This window comes from Epargyreus clarus, unplaced genomic scaffold (genome assembly GCF_041222505.1).
Source record: "Epargyreus clarus isolate Ecla_fem2 unplaced genomic scaffold, WU_Ecla_fem_2.2 ptg000010l, whole genome shotgun sequence".
Taxonomy (NCBI): Eukaryota; Metazoa; Arthropoda; class Insecta; order Lepidoptera; family Hesperiidae; genus Epargyreus; species Epargyreus clarus.
This window is the reverse complement of record NW_027332218.1, coordinates 12,681,311-12,697,341: the sequence shown is the minus strand read 5'-3', so window position 1 is coordinate 12,697,341 and position 16,031 is coordinate 12,681,311. Positions and strand designations below refer to the sequence as shown.

Below are 16,031 nucleotides of genomic sequence, written 5' to 3'. Positions count from 1 at the left end.
AAATGCATGTATTCGCTTCTGTTACAATGTACCTAGGGGAGAACATATAACCCCATATTTAAATAGAAAGGGCATCCTTAATATGAGCGCTAAAAGAGATTTCCACCTTGCAACTACAATTCATAAGGTAATTTGGAACAAACGACCTGACTATCTCTTTGAAAAGCTCACTTGGTTCGAGGACTCTAGTAATCGAAGCCAAAGATCCAGAGCACAGACCCTCCTTAAAATGCCTGCCCATAAAACATCTAGATTTAGAACTTGCTTCAAGTTTTCAGCGGCAAGAATTTGGAACGATTTACCCCCTCCCTTAAGAAATAAAATGAATACGGATACGTTTAAATTAAAATACAAAACAGCATTACTAAAGAAACAACTTGCAACAGAAAACTTGAAGCCTGCCTACAATAAATTTTTAAATTTAAAGACATATTTTAGTAAGTATTGATAACACACACACACACACACATACACACACACACACACACACACACACACACACGTACACATACACTGACATACACACTCACACATCTACATTCACGCACTCACGCAAGGGTTATTGTTATTATTATTTTTTTTTGTTTTGTTCATAGTTTGTAAAATATTTGTAACTTTATTTGTCCATCACATACTCGTATATCTATTTCTCTGCATAATATATGTTTCTATTATTTTAAGTTTCGATGTAGAGATAAAAGTAGTAAATGGTTGGGAACCCAGGACCTTTTCTCCCGCATAACACCATAGGGAGAAGGGGGTGACTGAAAATCAGCGCTGAACAGGATTACAATCCTTGTCAGCAAAAGCTGAGTCACTTCCTTTTGCCCAGTATTAATTTTAAGTTAGCTGTAATGTGTATTTTTTTTGTATTTCAAAGGCAATAAATGTTTATTATTATTATTATTATTATTATTATTATATCACCTCCATAGATATTACAGTACGATTAAAACTCAGAAGTGAAGATATAATCCTAAATATTGGAGCGACAGGCAACCGTTGTAATTGTAACACGATCAGTCGACGCGTGACCACCGAGCGCGACGGACGTAATCCACACCCGAGGAAAGTAGATTTCCTTTACGGGAAACATGAGCATGGGAGAGCTGGGGTCAACGTTTATTGAAAGGGCTTAGGAATTTGTTGGGTGTTGTGTTTGAATTTTAACAACTAATTATTAGAGGAGGTGCGTAAATAAAGTCAATCATAATTAAAGGAAGCAACATGGAGCTTAGTACGAAATATAACGTAATATAACGTACGAAATAAACAGATAATGTAGAAGTTACTCTTGAAATAGCAATTAATATTGGAAATTGCGCAGTTGCGAACCTTACAGAGATATTACATACGTTGGGTATATAGGAAGCGTTAGGTTTTACAAATGATTTCTTAGCTTAATTCAATTACAAGCCAGCAGTCACATGACCTTTAACTGTAACAACAGCGGTGCGTAATTCTAAGAATTCGACCTCTTTTACTTTATGGTATAATCGCCCTCCGAGAAGTCGATTACGAGCCGCGCTTAATCGGTAATGCGTCTAACGCAATAACGTAATAATAGGGCGACGGGCTTGCATAAATGATTGATTTACTATCCGAGATTACTGCTTTAGTTGCGATACTTCATTACTGGACGTCATTGGGTAATGGATCTTTATAAACCTATAAATCTCCCTAATGCGACGAAATTGCCGCTCTGAAAACCAATATTTTGAGTTAAACAAACAACTACCTACTCTACGAAACAAGAGTTTCAGACAGTCGATGACTCAACTATGACAAAGCTGAGTAAGGCGTGAGTTCACATAAGATCTACCAATTTTAACCAAGACAGTATATTTAGAGTAAATAATTCTGATTGCTATTGCAAGTAGCAATAAGTAAAGATAAACAATGTTAAAATTCGTGATAAGAAATGATAAGAAATGTTTAAAAGACATCTAGTAAATAGACAAAAGTGTAATTATTATTTAAAGGCTTTTGAAAACAAACACACTATGTTGTAATGACTAAGCAAATAGGATTAAAACTGTCAATTTAATCTCGGTCTAATCCAATTAGAATAATGACGGATTTAATGTCTCGAAATTTATTCTGAAGTATCAAGTTAATTTTTCTACTATTCTATTCTATTATATCAAGTTGTAGACAATTATTCTTTTGGGTTTTCGTAGCATTTTTTTCCTGTAACTAACATTTAACTGTGTTAAAAAGTACATATCTATAAATTGTTTGGTTCTCTAGTATGAAATTAATATATGACATTGGTTTGGTAATCGTCTTCGTTTCAATGTTACCTACGATACGTAAAATCCTAATACTAAACAATTCTGAAAATGTCTTCTATATCGTAATGTGCACTCATACATAGAATCCTAATCCCAAGAGTGTAGAAAACATCTTCCTCTTCATCATAAAGTACTCACCTTTCCTCCAGCATTTCGTTGAAGGTCTTGGACTTGGCGCGCGGCTGGCACGGCTCGTTCTCCATGCGACGCACCTCCACGCACCGCTCTATTATGTGTTCCACCCGCTTTCGTCGGGAAGACTTCCAGTTGTCCAGGTTCTGGAATTGTAATACTTGTGTTATCTTCTAGGAATACAAGGATATTTTAAAGCAGTCAACTTACGCCTGTCATTAATTATACATCTACTCAATCCTAATAGGTAATCAAAACATTGGTTTTGCCACTTTTGCCTATTAAGATTGACATTTCGCAGTTTGTGTCCATTAGAAATTAATAAATTTCGAAAAATTAGTGGGATTAGATAACTCTTAATCCCAATGTCATCAATCATGACCACTTGATGCGCTTGCAGCAAAGACAGTAGTTGAAATACAGTGCGCGTGCAAATTGATTATAATGAATGTGTTATTTTTCTTGCAAATGCCAGAACAATAAATTACGTATAAATGTCAAACACAAGAAAAGATACACTCATAGTTATATGGTAATTGTTGTGCAATCCTTAGTCACACGAGATGACGAAATGAGCTAGCTAATAATCTCATCACATGTAGTCTAATCGAAGGCCTATTAGAAATCCATTTAGCTAAGGACGCTATTATTAAGTTGCTGGAAATGATTATCGAAACCATTCTGTAGGTGTTCATACGAAATTGCGAGCGATTACTCGCACCGGGCATGCCATGAAGCGATAAGATATGATGGCTACATTAATTAAGTCGGTAGTGTTGGACTATCATCTGGTAATTGCTTCATTATCAACGCAATGCAAAAGGAAGCTTCTGACACGCCGATTGCGTTTAAATGGAATCCAATATCTGAATTGACGTTTCCAGTGTATCATTCAGGAGAAATGGATCTAATTATAAGCGAAGATCTCGAACACAGGAAATGCTATTGTTAAGTAAGTAAATATTTACTTCGGAGAAAATTAGACTCATATTATGTATGTACGGACAATATTGATTGATCAATTTATGTTTTTTTTAAATAAAAATGACAAGTTACCAAACTTGATACAACATTGCTCATACCTATTATTCAATTACTAATTTACTACTGAAATTAATGAACTTTCCGCAGATAATAACAAAACTGTAAGCGACGATACTACACTATAAGTTAATGAAACGAACTAGTTTGATAATAATTGCAAACCGTGAAGAAATTTGTTTAAAAAGGTAGCATAAAAACTGTTAAAAAAAACTGGTAGCTTACTCAAAATGGCAATAATGATTGTTGAAATTGTCGATTGCGCACAGTAATGACATGAATACGGTAAACCTATTAGCAGCTAATTAAAATATACAGTAAAAGATATAATCGCTACAACAGAAAGTCTCTGTTATATAATTATATAGTAATACCGGTTTTTATTATCAGTTTTCTTAATAGTGCTTTAACTAGCTGTCATATTTCAAGCTGCAATTGTACAAATTGCAGAGGACAGGATGTTTATTTAAAAATGGAAGACCAAGAAAAATGTTAAATACCTTGTAAAACAGATAATCATACGGGAATTATGGCCACTCCGACTTTTAAATTGAAAAGTGATTACACGTTAACAAAATGTAATACGAATGACGTAAATACACATAAAAAGTTTAAAACGAGAAGTCTGGCGCTCTGAGATATTAAATCAATTGTAAACTAACAATGTGGTGAAATTTCTATTCTGACAGAACCCTAAATACTTTTAAACTAGGAAGCAATCATCAGCATTTTTGCTGCAAATTCTCATATTGCACAATACACTGGTTACTTTACTGTTGGCATTTTAACGACAGCAATCACGATAATGGCCGTCGATAATCGCAATGTTAGAATAAAGATATAAAAACCTCCTGCGAAACGCTAGCTGCGTGCTTCGGGCTTCATTGGCATTAATGTCATTGCCTTGGGATTTCTGGTCTCAGTATGAATGACATCTAGAATGCCAAGGAGTTGTGTTGAAAAGTTGATGACTAATTATGATTTGTTATCTGCTTTCACGAATCTTAAAAGATCGAATCTTTCCTGTCAGCAATCGAAATCGTTTGAATGCCTCGTGAAAAATACCAAGTACATAATGTACTTGCGTAATATACTTACCTTTTATATCAACTATTGTCAGATATTTTTTGGAACATAATCGTCAAAAAAATTATTGCCCGCTTCAAGAATCTCAGTCGATTTCATATTACATACTAAGAAAAGGGACGTTGTTGTTTACATAAACTTCAACAATAAAATAAAAACTGTGCCACATTAACATCATTTTCCGCATCAGAGCTTTGATCGTCAATGCATACAACACGCATAATTATTATGTTTTAATGCTCGCCCTTAATTACGAGGTTTTCACAGAAACTTGGCAACCGGGTTAATTAGCATCGCTTTCCTGCGTTTTCTTTAAACATGCACATCAAGATATGAAACTGTGTAAACACCTACGATTCACACTTTATGCTGATTTTGTCTTCCCATAAATCTTGTTACATTCAGTCATGTTATCACTTTCAAAATTAAGCTAGTTTAAATTAGATGGATCTGATATTGTCTTCATAATATATTTTTTTAATTATTTTTACTTATATACCCTACATAATAAATACTGCTTTTTGTATTGTTTGTCCCGTTGTTTTATTATCTTGATTCGAATTCCTAAAAGACATATATTGACGTATAATATTTCTTGGCAGTTTCATTTGCGAAACTTTGTTATTCGTTCATCTCTCTAATAGCGTAGAGGCTTTGAGGCATATAATTTAGTAGCACATGTTGCAGATAACGTGTTTTAGATAGTCAAAATTAAAATTTATGTGGCATTGTTTTGATATAAAAATACATAAATTCCACTTTCTACTTTTGCATTGTCCTAAATCTACTTTGGACAGAATCACCAAATTTATTTCAATGAAAACAACACGTTCAATCGTTTTATATGGAACTGAATTTGTCAATATGTGGTTTCGACAGTAAACAACGAATTATACCCACGTCTCTTCACGGTCTCTCGTTTCGCGAATAAATTTCGCCGTTGCAGAAACAATCAAAATTTCCCAAAATGCACTCTGTAATGATCGACTCCGTTTTGGATTTATGGATGCAGTCCACGATTGTTTATGGTCATGCGTGGGTAGAATTTATGGCTAATAAATTACTGTTCGCGGCGTTTGTTCTTCGCAAAAATAACCCGGCGATATTGCGATTGGATATTGTGCGAAAGACGGCAATTTCCGGTACCAATACTCCAGTTTTCTTTGACAATTTATGAGGCTAAGGTCGAAAGTTTTGTTATTTGCCTTACAAGTGTGTTGAATCATATTACCTTAATCTGCTTTTTACAAGGCCAATATTTTTTGCTGTTTGACATACCATGAAATAACGAGGTTTACGAGAACAAACGATGTTTACGTTCACGGTGTGTTAAACGTAACAGTGTCCCATTTATTCCCATTGTTTGTGCCCATGTATCGTATAAGTTTATTATGAGAACAATTAAGTATAGGTGTTTGTTTTAGAATAGTGTATATAATATTTCAATACTACCTGTATGTAGTCTGTGAACTGGATGCGGCGTTGATATTGAATTATTCATCACAATTGGTGCGCTGTGCGCTGATTCTGTCATTCTTAAACATTCGATCTTAGAAGATTTGTTTAACTGATGCAAAATGTTGTTTTAGTGTAATAACCTTGTTTTGAAATTCGGTCTACTACATTAGAAGTCCAGGCAACCGATACCAAGAGTATCACATGCGTTGCATCGTATAACCTAATATATGGTCTCCTCTGTTTCACGTAGGTATACCTGATTTTCTGTATGTTTTAGAAAAGTGTTAAGTTCTCGATTAACTCTACTAATTCACACTTAATCAAGTAGGCCAGGATCTACAACCTTGTTCATAAAGATGAAGGTTGTAGATAGACCTAAGGGCTCGAACACAAAACTGCGATGCGACGCGATGCGAATTCGCAACGCAGAAAATTGCGATGCGAATTGCTGCGATGCGACATCGTGCGGCGTAGCGTCTTATCAGGGTGACCAACAACAACAACCACTGTGCGATGCGAATCAATTCACAAGTTTTTGCGATGCGTCGAGGGAGCTCGCAGATTTTTGCGATGCGACGTCGCATCGCAGTTTTGTGTACGAACCCTTATGTATAATGTTGACTATATGTATTTTACGAGTGTCTTTACTTGGTTATTTCTTTACACGGCTATAACTCATTCACCTGGCTTACACTGTTGACAACAACAAAGTGGGAATTCAAAAAACTCCTCGGCATTCCCAGCACGTTCGCAACGGAAGCGCGGCGCTTGTGTTCCCGGCGGTATGCGACCAGCTTCCGGTCGCGCAGTTTGAACAGCTAAAATAGCTCGCGTCACTAATGACCAATTGAGGTAATCTCAGCTTGATGTGGTTGCTGATTTTTTATAAGCTGGAATGAAATTGTATTCCGGGAGTGCGTTTTTATGACACTCAAATGCCTTTATAAATGTCATCCTTTAACCAGTCTGCACGACAGTTTATGTTAAGTGTTAACTTCACGATCGGACTCATCAGGGGCTGTTAAAACGAACGAAACATCCGGGTATTAAATATGTTTATCCTAGAATCTGTATCAAATAAAAATTGTCAGCAGGTATATATTCAAAATTGGCCTACTTATTAAAACTATTTAGATGATGTTTTTATCTTCGTGTATAAGGTCGTGGATAAGGTCCGTATTTCGAGTTAGAATCATCCTGTTTTATATAAATTTCGTTAAAAGTAACGTGGAAAGAATCCACGTGATGTCAGTTCGTCATCAGTTCAGTCTAATGACACATTTTAACGCAACAAGCCACCTTATAATACCACAAAAAAATCTAACGAAGTCTTAAGTCAAAAGTGTAGTACTCACCGACTGCCACTCCTCCTGGCGTTCGATCCTCGCGGGCTCGGTCCGCTTGGCGAGCTCGGCCCGCCGCAGCTGCTCGCGCGCCCGGCTGCCGAGGTCTGCGGGCCCCACGCGCACGAACTGCAGCGGGTTCGCCGCCGGCTTGCCGGGCAGCACTGCTGCTGTGTGCGGCCGGGTCGTCAGGAAGTCCGCGCTGTCTGTTGTCTGGAAGGAATGAGACGGTCAGGTTAGTCTTTGATTGGATTTAAGGGTACGTTTCTACGGGTACATCCTTTACCAAACTTACAAAAATTAGTCGTGACCAATGGTCTTTCCTAAAATATAATATCTGCAGTGTCAGTAGAATCACTGGGTCCTATAGTAAGTAGATTGATAACATCTACCAACGTTTCCTATATAAGACGTCTTTCTTATCTGTTTAATGATAAAAAGCGTACGGTCCCTGAGTAAATCTATAATAGAGATTCAATTACCTATTTATTCACAAAATGAAATAACTTGGGTTGACATAACCATTAGTGCCCTATATGTTTATAACATCTTACGACTGATTTAAACGACCCTGTCATATGAAAACCACAATACAAATAGGTACAAGTAAATTTAACCGAAATTTCCAAAGACATATTCTAGGAACTGCAGAAATTTTGCAGCATGCGCTCAATACGCAGAAAATATTTCGAAATGTGCCATAAAAAGGAAAAATATTGTCCTTGCTACATTGTATTGCAGCGATTAAAGGAACCGTGACATAGATACTCCTGTATTCTTTAGCCTCGATCAAATAAATTAAAGTTTTATTATTATTTTGTCGATCTGATTTTTTATCTTCCGATTTCACAATAAGAAGAATCAGGTTCTAAGCGCCATTTACCTTAAACGATCTCGTTAAATAACAGTATTAATTGATTAACAAAAAGAATTAAAAGAGTTAATTTAAATCGACCGTTAAATGATTTCTACAATTGATCGGTTACAGAAGACCTGTAGATTTCTAAACCTAAGTGTGACGACTAAACTAGGCATTGCAAGAGTACTAGCCGCGTAATCCATTACAGAGATTAAACTAAACGCTTTCGACGGTTATATAAAAGGATTTTTATTACTTTCTATGTTATAACTAATTTCTATTACGTTTTTACGGTTTCGTAAATAGATATTAAGCAATCAAGCGAGCTGGATTGTTAAGGAAAATGAAGAGGTATTTATTTGTAGAAAAAACAATGTTTGTGATTCCTCTGTGGTGACACCTTTGCTACTGTCTACTAAAAACTTTGATTCGAAGGGTGCTATATCAGAAAGGCAATGGTGCTTATATCAGCCTTTCTAACTTAAGAATGAAAAGTAGCAACGGATCTCAGAATAAGCGACATAAGTTTTAAGATAAATATACTAATAACATATATATATATATATATATATATATATATATATATATATATATACATATATAAAAAAAATGTCGTTAATTACCTCAATGTTTTTGCGTATCCTAGAACGCAACCTATACTCAATAAATAACAATTTAAGAAACTGACTTAACAAGAATAATATGGCTTCCTGTTGGTTACGATATCGACCAATACATCAATATGACGACTTACAATTTTACGATATCGAGTTATGAATGGCGGCCTACAATGTTACTCAACGTTACGTCATAACGGTGGTAATGTCACAAACATTAACTCCGTTTAGCCATTTGCACCACATTAGGGCTCTCATGCGTGGTCGGGGTTATAAATCATGTTATGACTTACATAAGGAGGGTAATGATGCAGAGATACTTATCTTTTTTATAAGATTGAAGTAGAAAACGAGTATGCAGTTCACTTGATGTTATGTGAACACTGCTGCCTAGGGACAGAAATTTGGTCGAAAATTGGTAAAGCCATGGTGTCACGGGCGAGAAACCACCGCCATACCCATTTTTAGCCTAACCACTGTGCGTTTTGGTGGAAGGGTGTAATTGCCAGCTGACTCAAACACGAAGGTACCACCTTAGTCCTCAGGAGTGATAACACATCAGATAGAACAATATGAAGTTAGTCACAGATGTCTATAGGCCACAATAATCACCTACCACCAGATGGACTGCAAACTCATTTCCCACTCTCGTCTTTTAAAAAATAAACAAATCCACAGTCAAAACGAAACTGCATCTTATTTCACACGTCAACCGGCAATCCCTATCAAACGCGGTAACATTTGTTAACAATTAGCCGTGAAAGCGAAGCACCGGCACCACTGAGCAGACGGCGCAAACAATGCGATATTTACGAGTTCAACACTTTCACTGAACGGCACACGCCCCCAAATTACCGTAACCTTTGTATATTGTAGCTAATACAATGATACGTGGAAAGGAAGTGACAAACTGCTATCCGAGGTTTATTGGCACTGAGAAATTTATAAAATCACTTCGTCATCCGATGGTAACGCTCGTTATTGATATTCAATCTATTCAATGTGTTGCCTACAAAAGATCGATAATGACAAAGTCCGCCTACCAGAAATTGTCAAATTTCCGTCTTTGAAGCAAAGATTAAATAGTTTGAATATCAATAAAGAGACTCTTAATGGCAAAATATAAATTACACGCTACCCATGGACATTTATAATCAACTCCACATAAGATAAAAATATAGGGTTCCGCCTGTAGTCGATATAGAAGCTTTATCACTCTTGAGGAATAAAGGTGGTCGCTTTATATGTAATTCAGTCGGCATCCATGCCCTTCCATCGAAACAGAACTACTTTACGCTAAAACAGGTGCGGCGGTGGTACCGTCGACCCATACTAATTCTACCTAAGTATTAGTCTAGACACAGCCGAATAATGCAATATTTACGAGCTCACTTCACTTTCACTGATGTAATTAATGTAAACAAGCGATTCACACCAAATACATTAGCGTAGCATTTGTATTTTTAAACCCTAATTAGTGTAATTGTCATGTTTAATTAACAAGCAGAGATAAGGTTAGTCTTGGGAACATAGAAACCGAGAGTTTGCTAGTGGTAGTACCACCGCCAGGTGTGGCGGTGTCTTTCTGTTTCTGCCTAATAACAGTAGTGTTAACCATTACTGGGTTCTTCTATAAAGACTGTGGTAAGGTAGACATACTTATCCGCCATCCAACTTAGCCTTGAGGTATCTCTGGACGACGTCATGTTGGAATCTAATCTTATCTGTGGTTGATTACTGATGTCCAAGGGCGACAGTAGTGACTTATACGTAGTCACCATCAGGCAAACTGTATGGTCATTTACTAATTTTAATAAAAAAATATACGTGCCTGTAAAGAAAACATTCTATATTATCAAAGTAATAATTAAACGATAAATAATGACTCATATACCAGTCTGAATGAAAACAACTTAAAATTAATACAAATTGATGACCTTTAGATTTAAAATGTCATTACGCAAATGTAATCTGCATTCCTTATGTGGAATTTAGATTATTTATTCAAAAAACATATTAACACACCCGTTGTTCCAAATTAATTCAAGGCAATCAAAATCATTAGTTGAGCATTAATTAATAGTTACTGTAAATGATTAATAAATCTGTCTAATTTTGTTTCCTCTGACATCATTATCTGGATTTATACTTCACTAGCGTGAGGCGTATTAACGATGTTCTTATTGGAAATTATGACCTTAGAATTCAAATTCTATATAAAGTCTTTATAATAACTTTACGATCATTCTAGATCGTCTTATGTAAATGATAAAACTTAATTTTCTTTTGAAGCACGTTTTAATTAATCGTATCATAAAAAATCTCAATGTGCCATTATTATCTTAGGTAGTTGACTGAGAGCCGATTTCACCAACATTTAATTTATACTAGAGTAGCTATCCCGGTATAACTTTACTCTGTCAATTTATTCCATGGTTAACTTCAATTTCGTTTCACCACGTTAGTCTAAGGATATCTTATTCTCGCATAGTTACTCTGTGACGTTGAACGAATGAACTTGACTTGTTGACTTTACTCCAGTATAGAGATTTTGTCCCTAAGATAAATGTTGGTGAAACGTAAAATAGGCTTACTCGCGAGTAACTAACGACTTATTCTGGGAATAAGATTTATGCGACGTTGGTGAAATCGGCCCTAAAGCAGTTATTTTTGATATATGTGGGAAAAAAGAATGCGATTCTTTTTCCATGGGCACGTGGACCCATGAACATAATCTAACCTAAAGTCGATCACAGATCGTATCTAGGATAAGTGACACAAAAAATGCAAGTTTATAGAAAAATCATAACTTATGTGACCGTGTCGCCAAAGTCGATATACGGAGAATTTTACCGTCTAGTTATTCAGTGATAACCAACTTCAATTACAAGTGAATCTCGTCAAGATCACACACAAGAAATGTATTGTATTTAAAGTACGCGGCGGCTCCGTTTTCCCACAAAAAGCTGACAATCAAGACGATCATATCACTCTCATTAGAAAATGGAAAACCGTGAACAACAAAAACGTCTCGTTAATGTATTCCACTTCAACAGATTCTTGTGATGAGTGTTTTCTTTTAAGTGAAGATGAAAGAGAATTTTAGTGGTGGTGTTTGGTTCCAGGTTCAAATACAATGCACTTATTTTTCGAATAATTGGGGCAAATGTTTTACTGCTAGTCTGGATTATACTCTTACAATTTAACCCATGGCCAAGTGAACATTGGGAAAACGTTTACGTATTTACATTTTCAGGTGTGAGTGCACACTGTACTTCAGACTAAAATATATATGATTCACATATACACAAATTAATTACACTTACAATTACAGTTGTTTACCAATTTTGGTATTTGGTACTTACTACCCTTACCCTTCGCAGCGTGGCCCTATAAAGCGATCCTCCGAGCAAAGTTCAAACTGGCAGCTGCAGTCGGTTTATATATAGCACATGCAATCCGTTGGGCGTTCTAAATTTCCGTACGGTATGTCGTTTATATTTAGAATCACTAGACTTAGTTCACTGTTCACTCTTGTCCGTCACTGGCCGCGCCTGTTTTAGAACTCGATACAATTCCACCGCTTCTAGTTCCCGTAGTAACGCATCGTAATCTGACCGTTGATATTGACTATAGAAAAGAAATAAACAATTCCATCGCTTCGAGTTCTAGTAGTTACGCATCGTAATCTGACCGTATTTGAGTTTTTATAAAAGAAATAATGACAGCTATTTAAAATTGAAACGTGATTAAAGAAGACTGAAAGTGAAACTTTCAGATTCCGAGGCAAATGTCTCGAAACTACGGAAATTAGGCAACCAATAACGATGTTTTTCTTTATCTAACTTTACAATTTATAATTAAAACAGTTCATTTACAACGATAAATTTGAACAACGATCTACAAAACAGTTAGGAACAATATTCGTAGTATAATACTTTTGCTTTTAAACTAAACCGTCTTATGTAACAATTTCACGAAACACACAATTGCCGTAAATCTATCCATAACATAACAAATACAGCACGACAATCCTTTACATAGAAAACCGGTTCCCTTCAATAGTCCAATAACAATGCTATTACAAGAACACGACACGGTCCAAACACAATTTCGGTACTTTCACGCACACAATCCTAATATATATCTACAGACATAGATCGTGTCGTGTCAGACAAAATAGTTTCTATTAAATATTAAGACAAGCACGGCCCGTGTAAGATCGTGTTAAAGAAGTGACAAATAAATTCAAACACATTGTTTAAAATTATTTTGTCTGCGTCGGCCCGTGTCTGACACGTGTCTGTAGATATAAATGCACCATACCGCGGTTGAACCCAAGACGTTCGGAGCACGTGAACAGCGGCAAGCCACTGCCTTTCGCGCTTTTCCCCGGGGAAAGTAAAACCTCGTATTAATTATCTCATGCGGCTCGATACGTGGTGCTGGCGGGCCGAGCCGCCACGGTCGACGGGTTCGGGGTTCCATTACATGTGGAGTTTATTTTTAGTTTAAATAATTATTTTCTCCTGTAGCTCTTGATTAGACGACACGCGTGTAATGTTAATATGTAGGTTTTATGTTCGATCTCGGGTCAATTAAACATCTGAATTAATTTTAGTTTTCTGTTACAGATCTTGGTTTTAGTGTTTCCTTTTATGACATCCACGACCCAACGATACTTATTATAAGTACAGATAGTGTTGAAAAAAATAAAATTTCATAAAGATTATTTAATTTATATATTTGTACATGAAAACCAAATATCGTTTGAATTTAAAATATCTTAACTCTTCTAAGCTTAGATATACATATTTGTGCTCATATAGCTCATATATCAATTTAGATTCTGATTTAAAGATACACAAGGATAAAACAAAACAATTACATCAATATTGTTGATTATTTAGGGATAGGGAGGATTATTTAAGTTAACCATTTAAAGATAGACTTGCTCAAGTTTCGAATAGAGATCTTCTACTATATGAAGCTATTGTTAAAACACTGAAAGAAAATATAAGATCTCGTAAAAAGTATTAACAAAACAGTGTTGTTTAGTTTGCCTTTCATACTATCCAACCTCACGAAACTTTTGTCAAAAGCGCAAACAAATAACACAAAAACTATCAAAGAAGTCAAACCACGTCCTCGTATCAAACTGAACCCAATATACGATAAAGCTATTACACTTTACAAACTTTTTCCTAGAATTTTCTCTCGCGTGTGGACGTGCCATTATTTGTTTGACCACGTTTACTAGGGATGCAACACTAATTATCGATATAAATATAGTTTCAATCGATATTGAACCATTGATGGTACCATATTGTCATTATAACTAAATATTGAGTATATCGAGGATTTTGAATATTTTATAATGACGACTAGGTCGGCTAAAAAGTCTTAAGAAATTAAAATTATAATCTTTATAGCCTGTCCTATATTTTCTTAAACTATTTAAATCCTCCTACTTAAATATTTCACAAAATTACTTAATGTGGTAATAAAATTTTCAAGATAATCGGTCCATCGATAATATAGATCTTGTATATAAATATCGATATTTACCGATTATTTTACTAACACCCCTAACGTTACTCATCTAACAATCGATTGTCGTGGACTGGTGCGATTTTCCGCTTGTCAGCCAATTGGCTTACCGTACACACCACAACATTCTAACTTAACTCTATGTACATAGAAGTGACGATCGCTTATTGGTTACCGTTTCAATGAATCAGTCCAGATGTTTTTATGTTACGGTAATTACAAGTATTTGTCTTATTGATACGATAAAAAGTAAATCATATTAACGTTATCTGTTCATAGTGATGATATTAGTGTTATTATTTGCTCAACACTCACGTTAGAACACGCGAGCATTCACCCATCATATAAATTTATCCAATAGACAATAACGGTTTGATATTGTTTTATTAGGTATTTATCGTGGACTTACGAGTAGCTTATGTGTATAAATCAAATAAGTGTTGTTTTGCAGTGTAGATAACTGTTTCCGCTTGGCCAGCGTAATGATATATCAGTTAAACGTTTACTATTTTAAGGTTGATGCTTTGCACCTGATGATAAGAGGACACTACTGCTACATATGGACATCTATATCCAATTCCGTACAGAAAAGGGGATTTACGTAAAGTCGATCACAGATCCGTTGCGGGGACTAAAATCGTTGCTTTATATGTAACTAGTTGACCTGGCAAACTTTGTACCGCCTCAAAATCTATTTATCAAATATATTTCATATAAAATACCTATAGCCTATGTTACTCGTGGATAATATAGCTTTCGAATGGTGAAAGAATTTTTAAAATCGGTCTAGTCATTACAATCACACAAACAAACAAAGTTTTCCCCTTTATAATATTAGTATAGATTTACTCGGCATCCACACCCTTCAACGAAAAAGCCAGAACCAGATGTGGCGGTGGTACTCCGGTCTAACTTTCAGGACCATTTAAATGAAAATTTAAACTATCAATACGCAACCCTAAATAATAATAATTATGGTTACAGGTGGTCCTCATCAAGTTCTAAACAAACATGAATGTGCGGTGCAATCCGATACGTTCACAACTTTCTTTGATGTATTACATTCAGGCGACAGAAGCGTCTAATGTCTTAGGAATATCAAGCAGTCGTAAAACTACCGTATTGTGTGACATAACCCAAAGTTTGTTTAAACTGCATACAAATTTTAATTCGTTGTGTTTATCGTTATGGATGTAAGATCTGTACAGCCCTTATGTATGTATGACATACTTTGCTTTCAGAAAAGGAAGGAAAAATAATTAGTGCCTTCAAAATGTGTAAAGGACGAGGTAATGATGACCTACTTAATGCGACCTCGTCGTACAACATGAGAAGAGTTGAAGTCGCACGTTTCTGAATCACGCTATTGAAGTTTTTTAAACATCTGGTATATATACAAGCTCTGAACTAAGACTAGTGGACCGTGGCTGCTCCGAGGCACGATTTCCTCACCTACCGAGAGATATGCCAAATACTAATGGCATCTCAGGCCTCTCAGGGTACCTGTTATAAATGGCTATGCAACATTGTAAATAGTAACGGCTAGTTGTGTCACCGCTTAATCTAGCATTTAATTACCTAGATTATAGCACCACAATATACCTCCTGGTACGTGGATGCCCAGATTATTCTATCTTTGGCTACAAAATGA

At 35.7% G+C, this 16,031-nt stretch overlaps 1 protein-coding gene across 5 annotated transcripts in view; it reads right to left on the bottom strand.

Moving 5' to 3' along the window:
- Positions 1 to 16,031, bottom strand: part of smash (smallish) — a 179,204-nt gene that overhangs the window by 37,140 nt on the left and 126,033 nt on the right. For 4 of the 5 annotated variants that reach the window (XM_073077498.1, XM_073077496.1, XM_073077499.1 and 1 more), the window contains 2 exons: positions 7,367 to 7,567; positions 2,433 to 2,572 (listed from right to left, as the gene is read on the bottom strand). In XM_073077498.1, coding sequence (XP_072933599.1) covers positions 2,433 to 2,572; positions 7,367 to 7,567 — 341 coding nt within the window. Of the gene's footprint in view, positions 1 to 2,432; positions 2,573 to 7,366; positions 7,568 to 12,195; positions 12,461 to 13,156; positions 13,233 to 16,031 lie in introns of those variants that run through there. The other variant, XM_073077500.1, reaches the window with a different exon arrangement.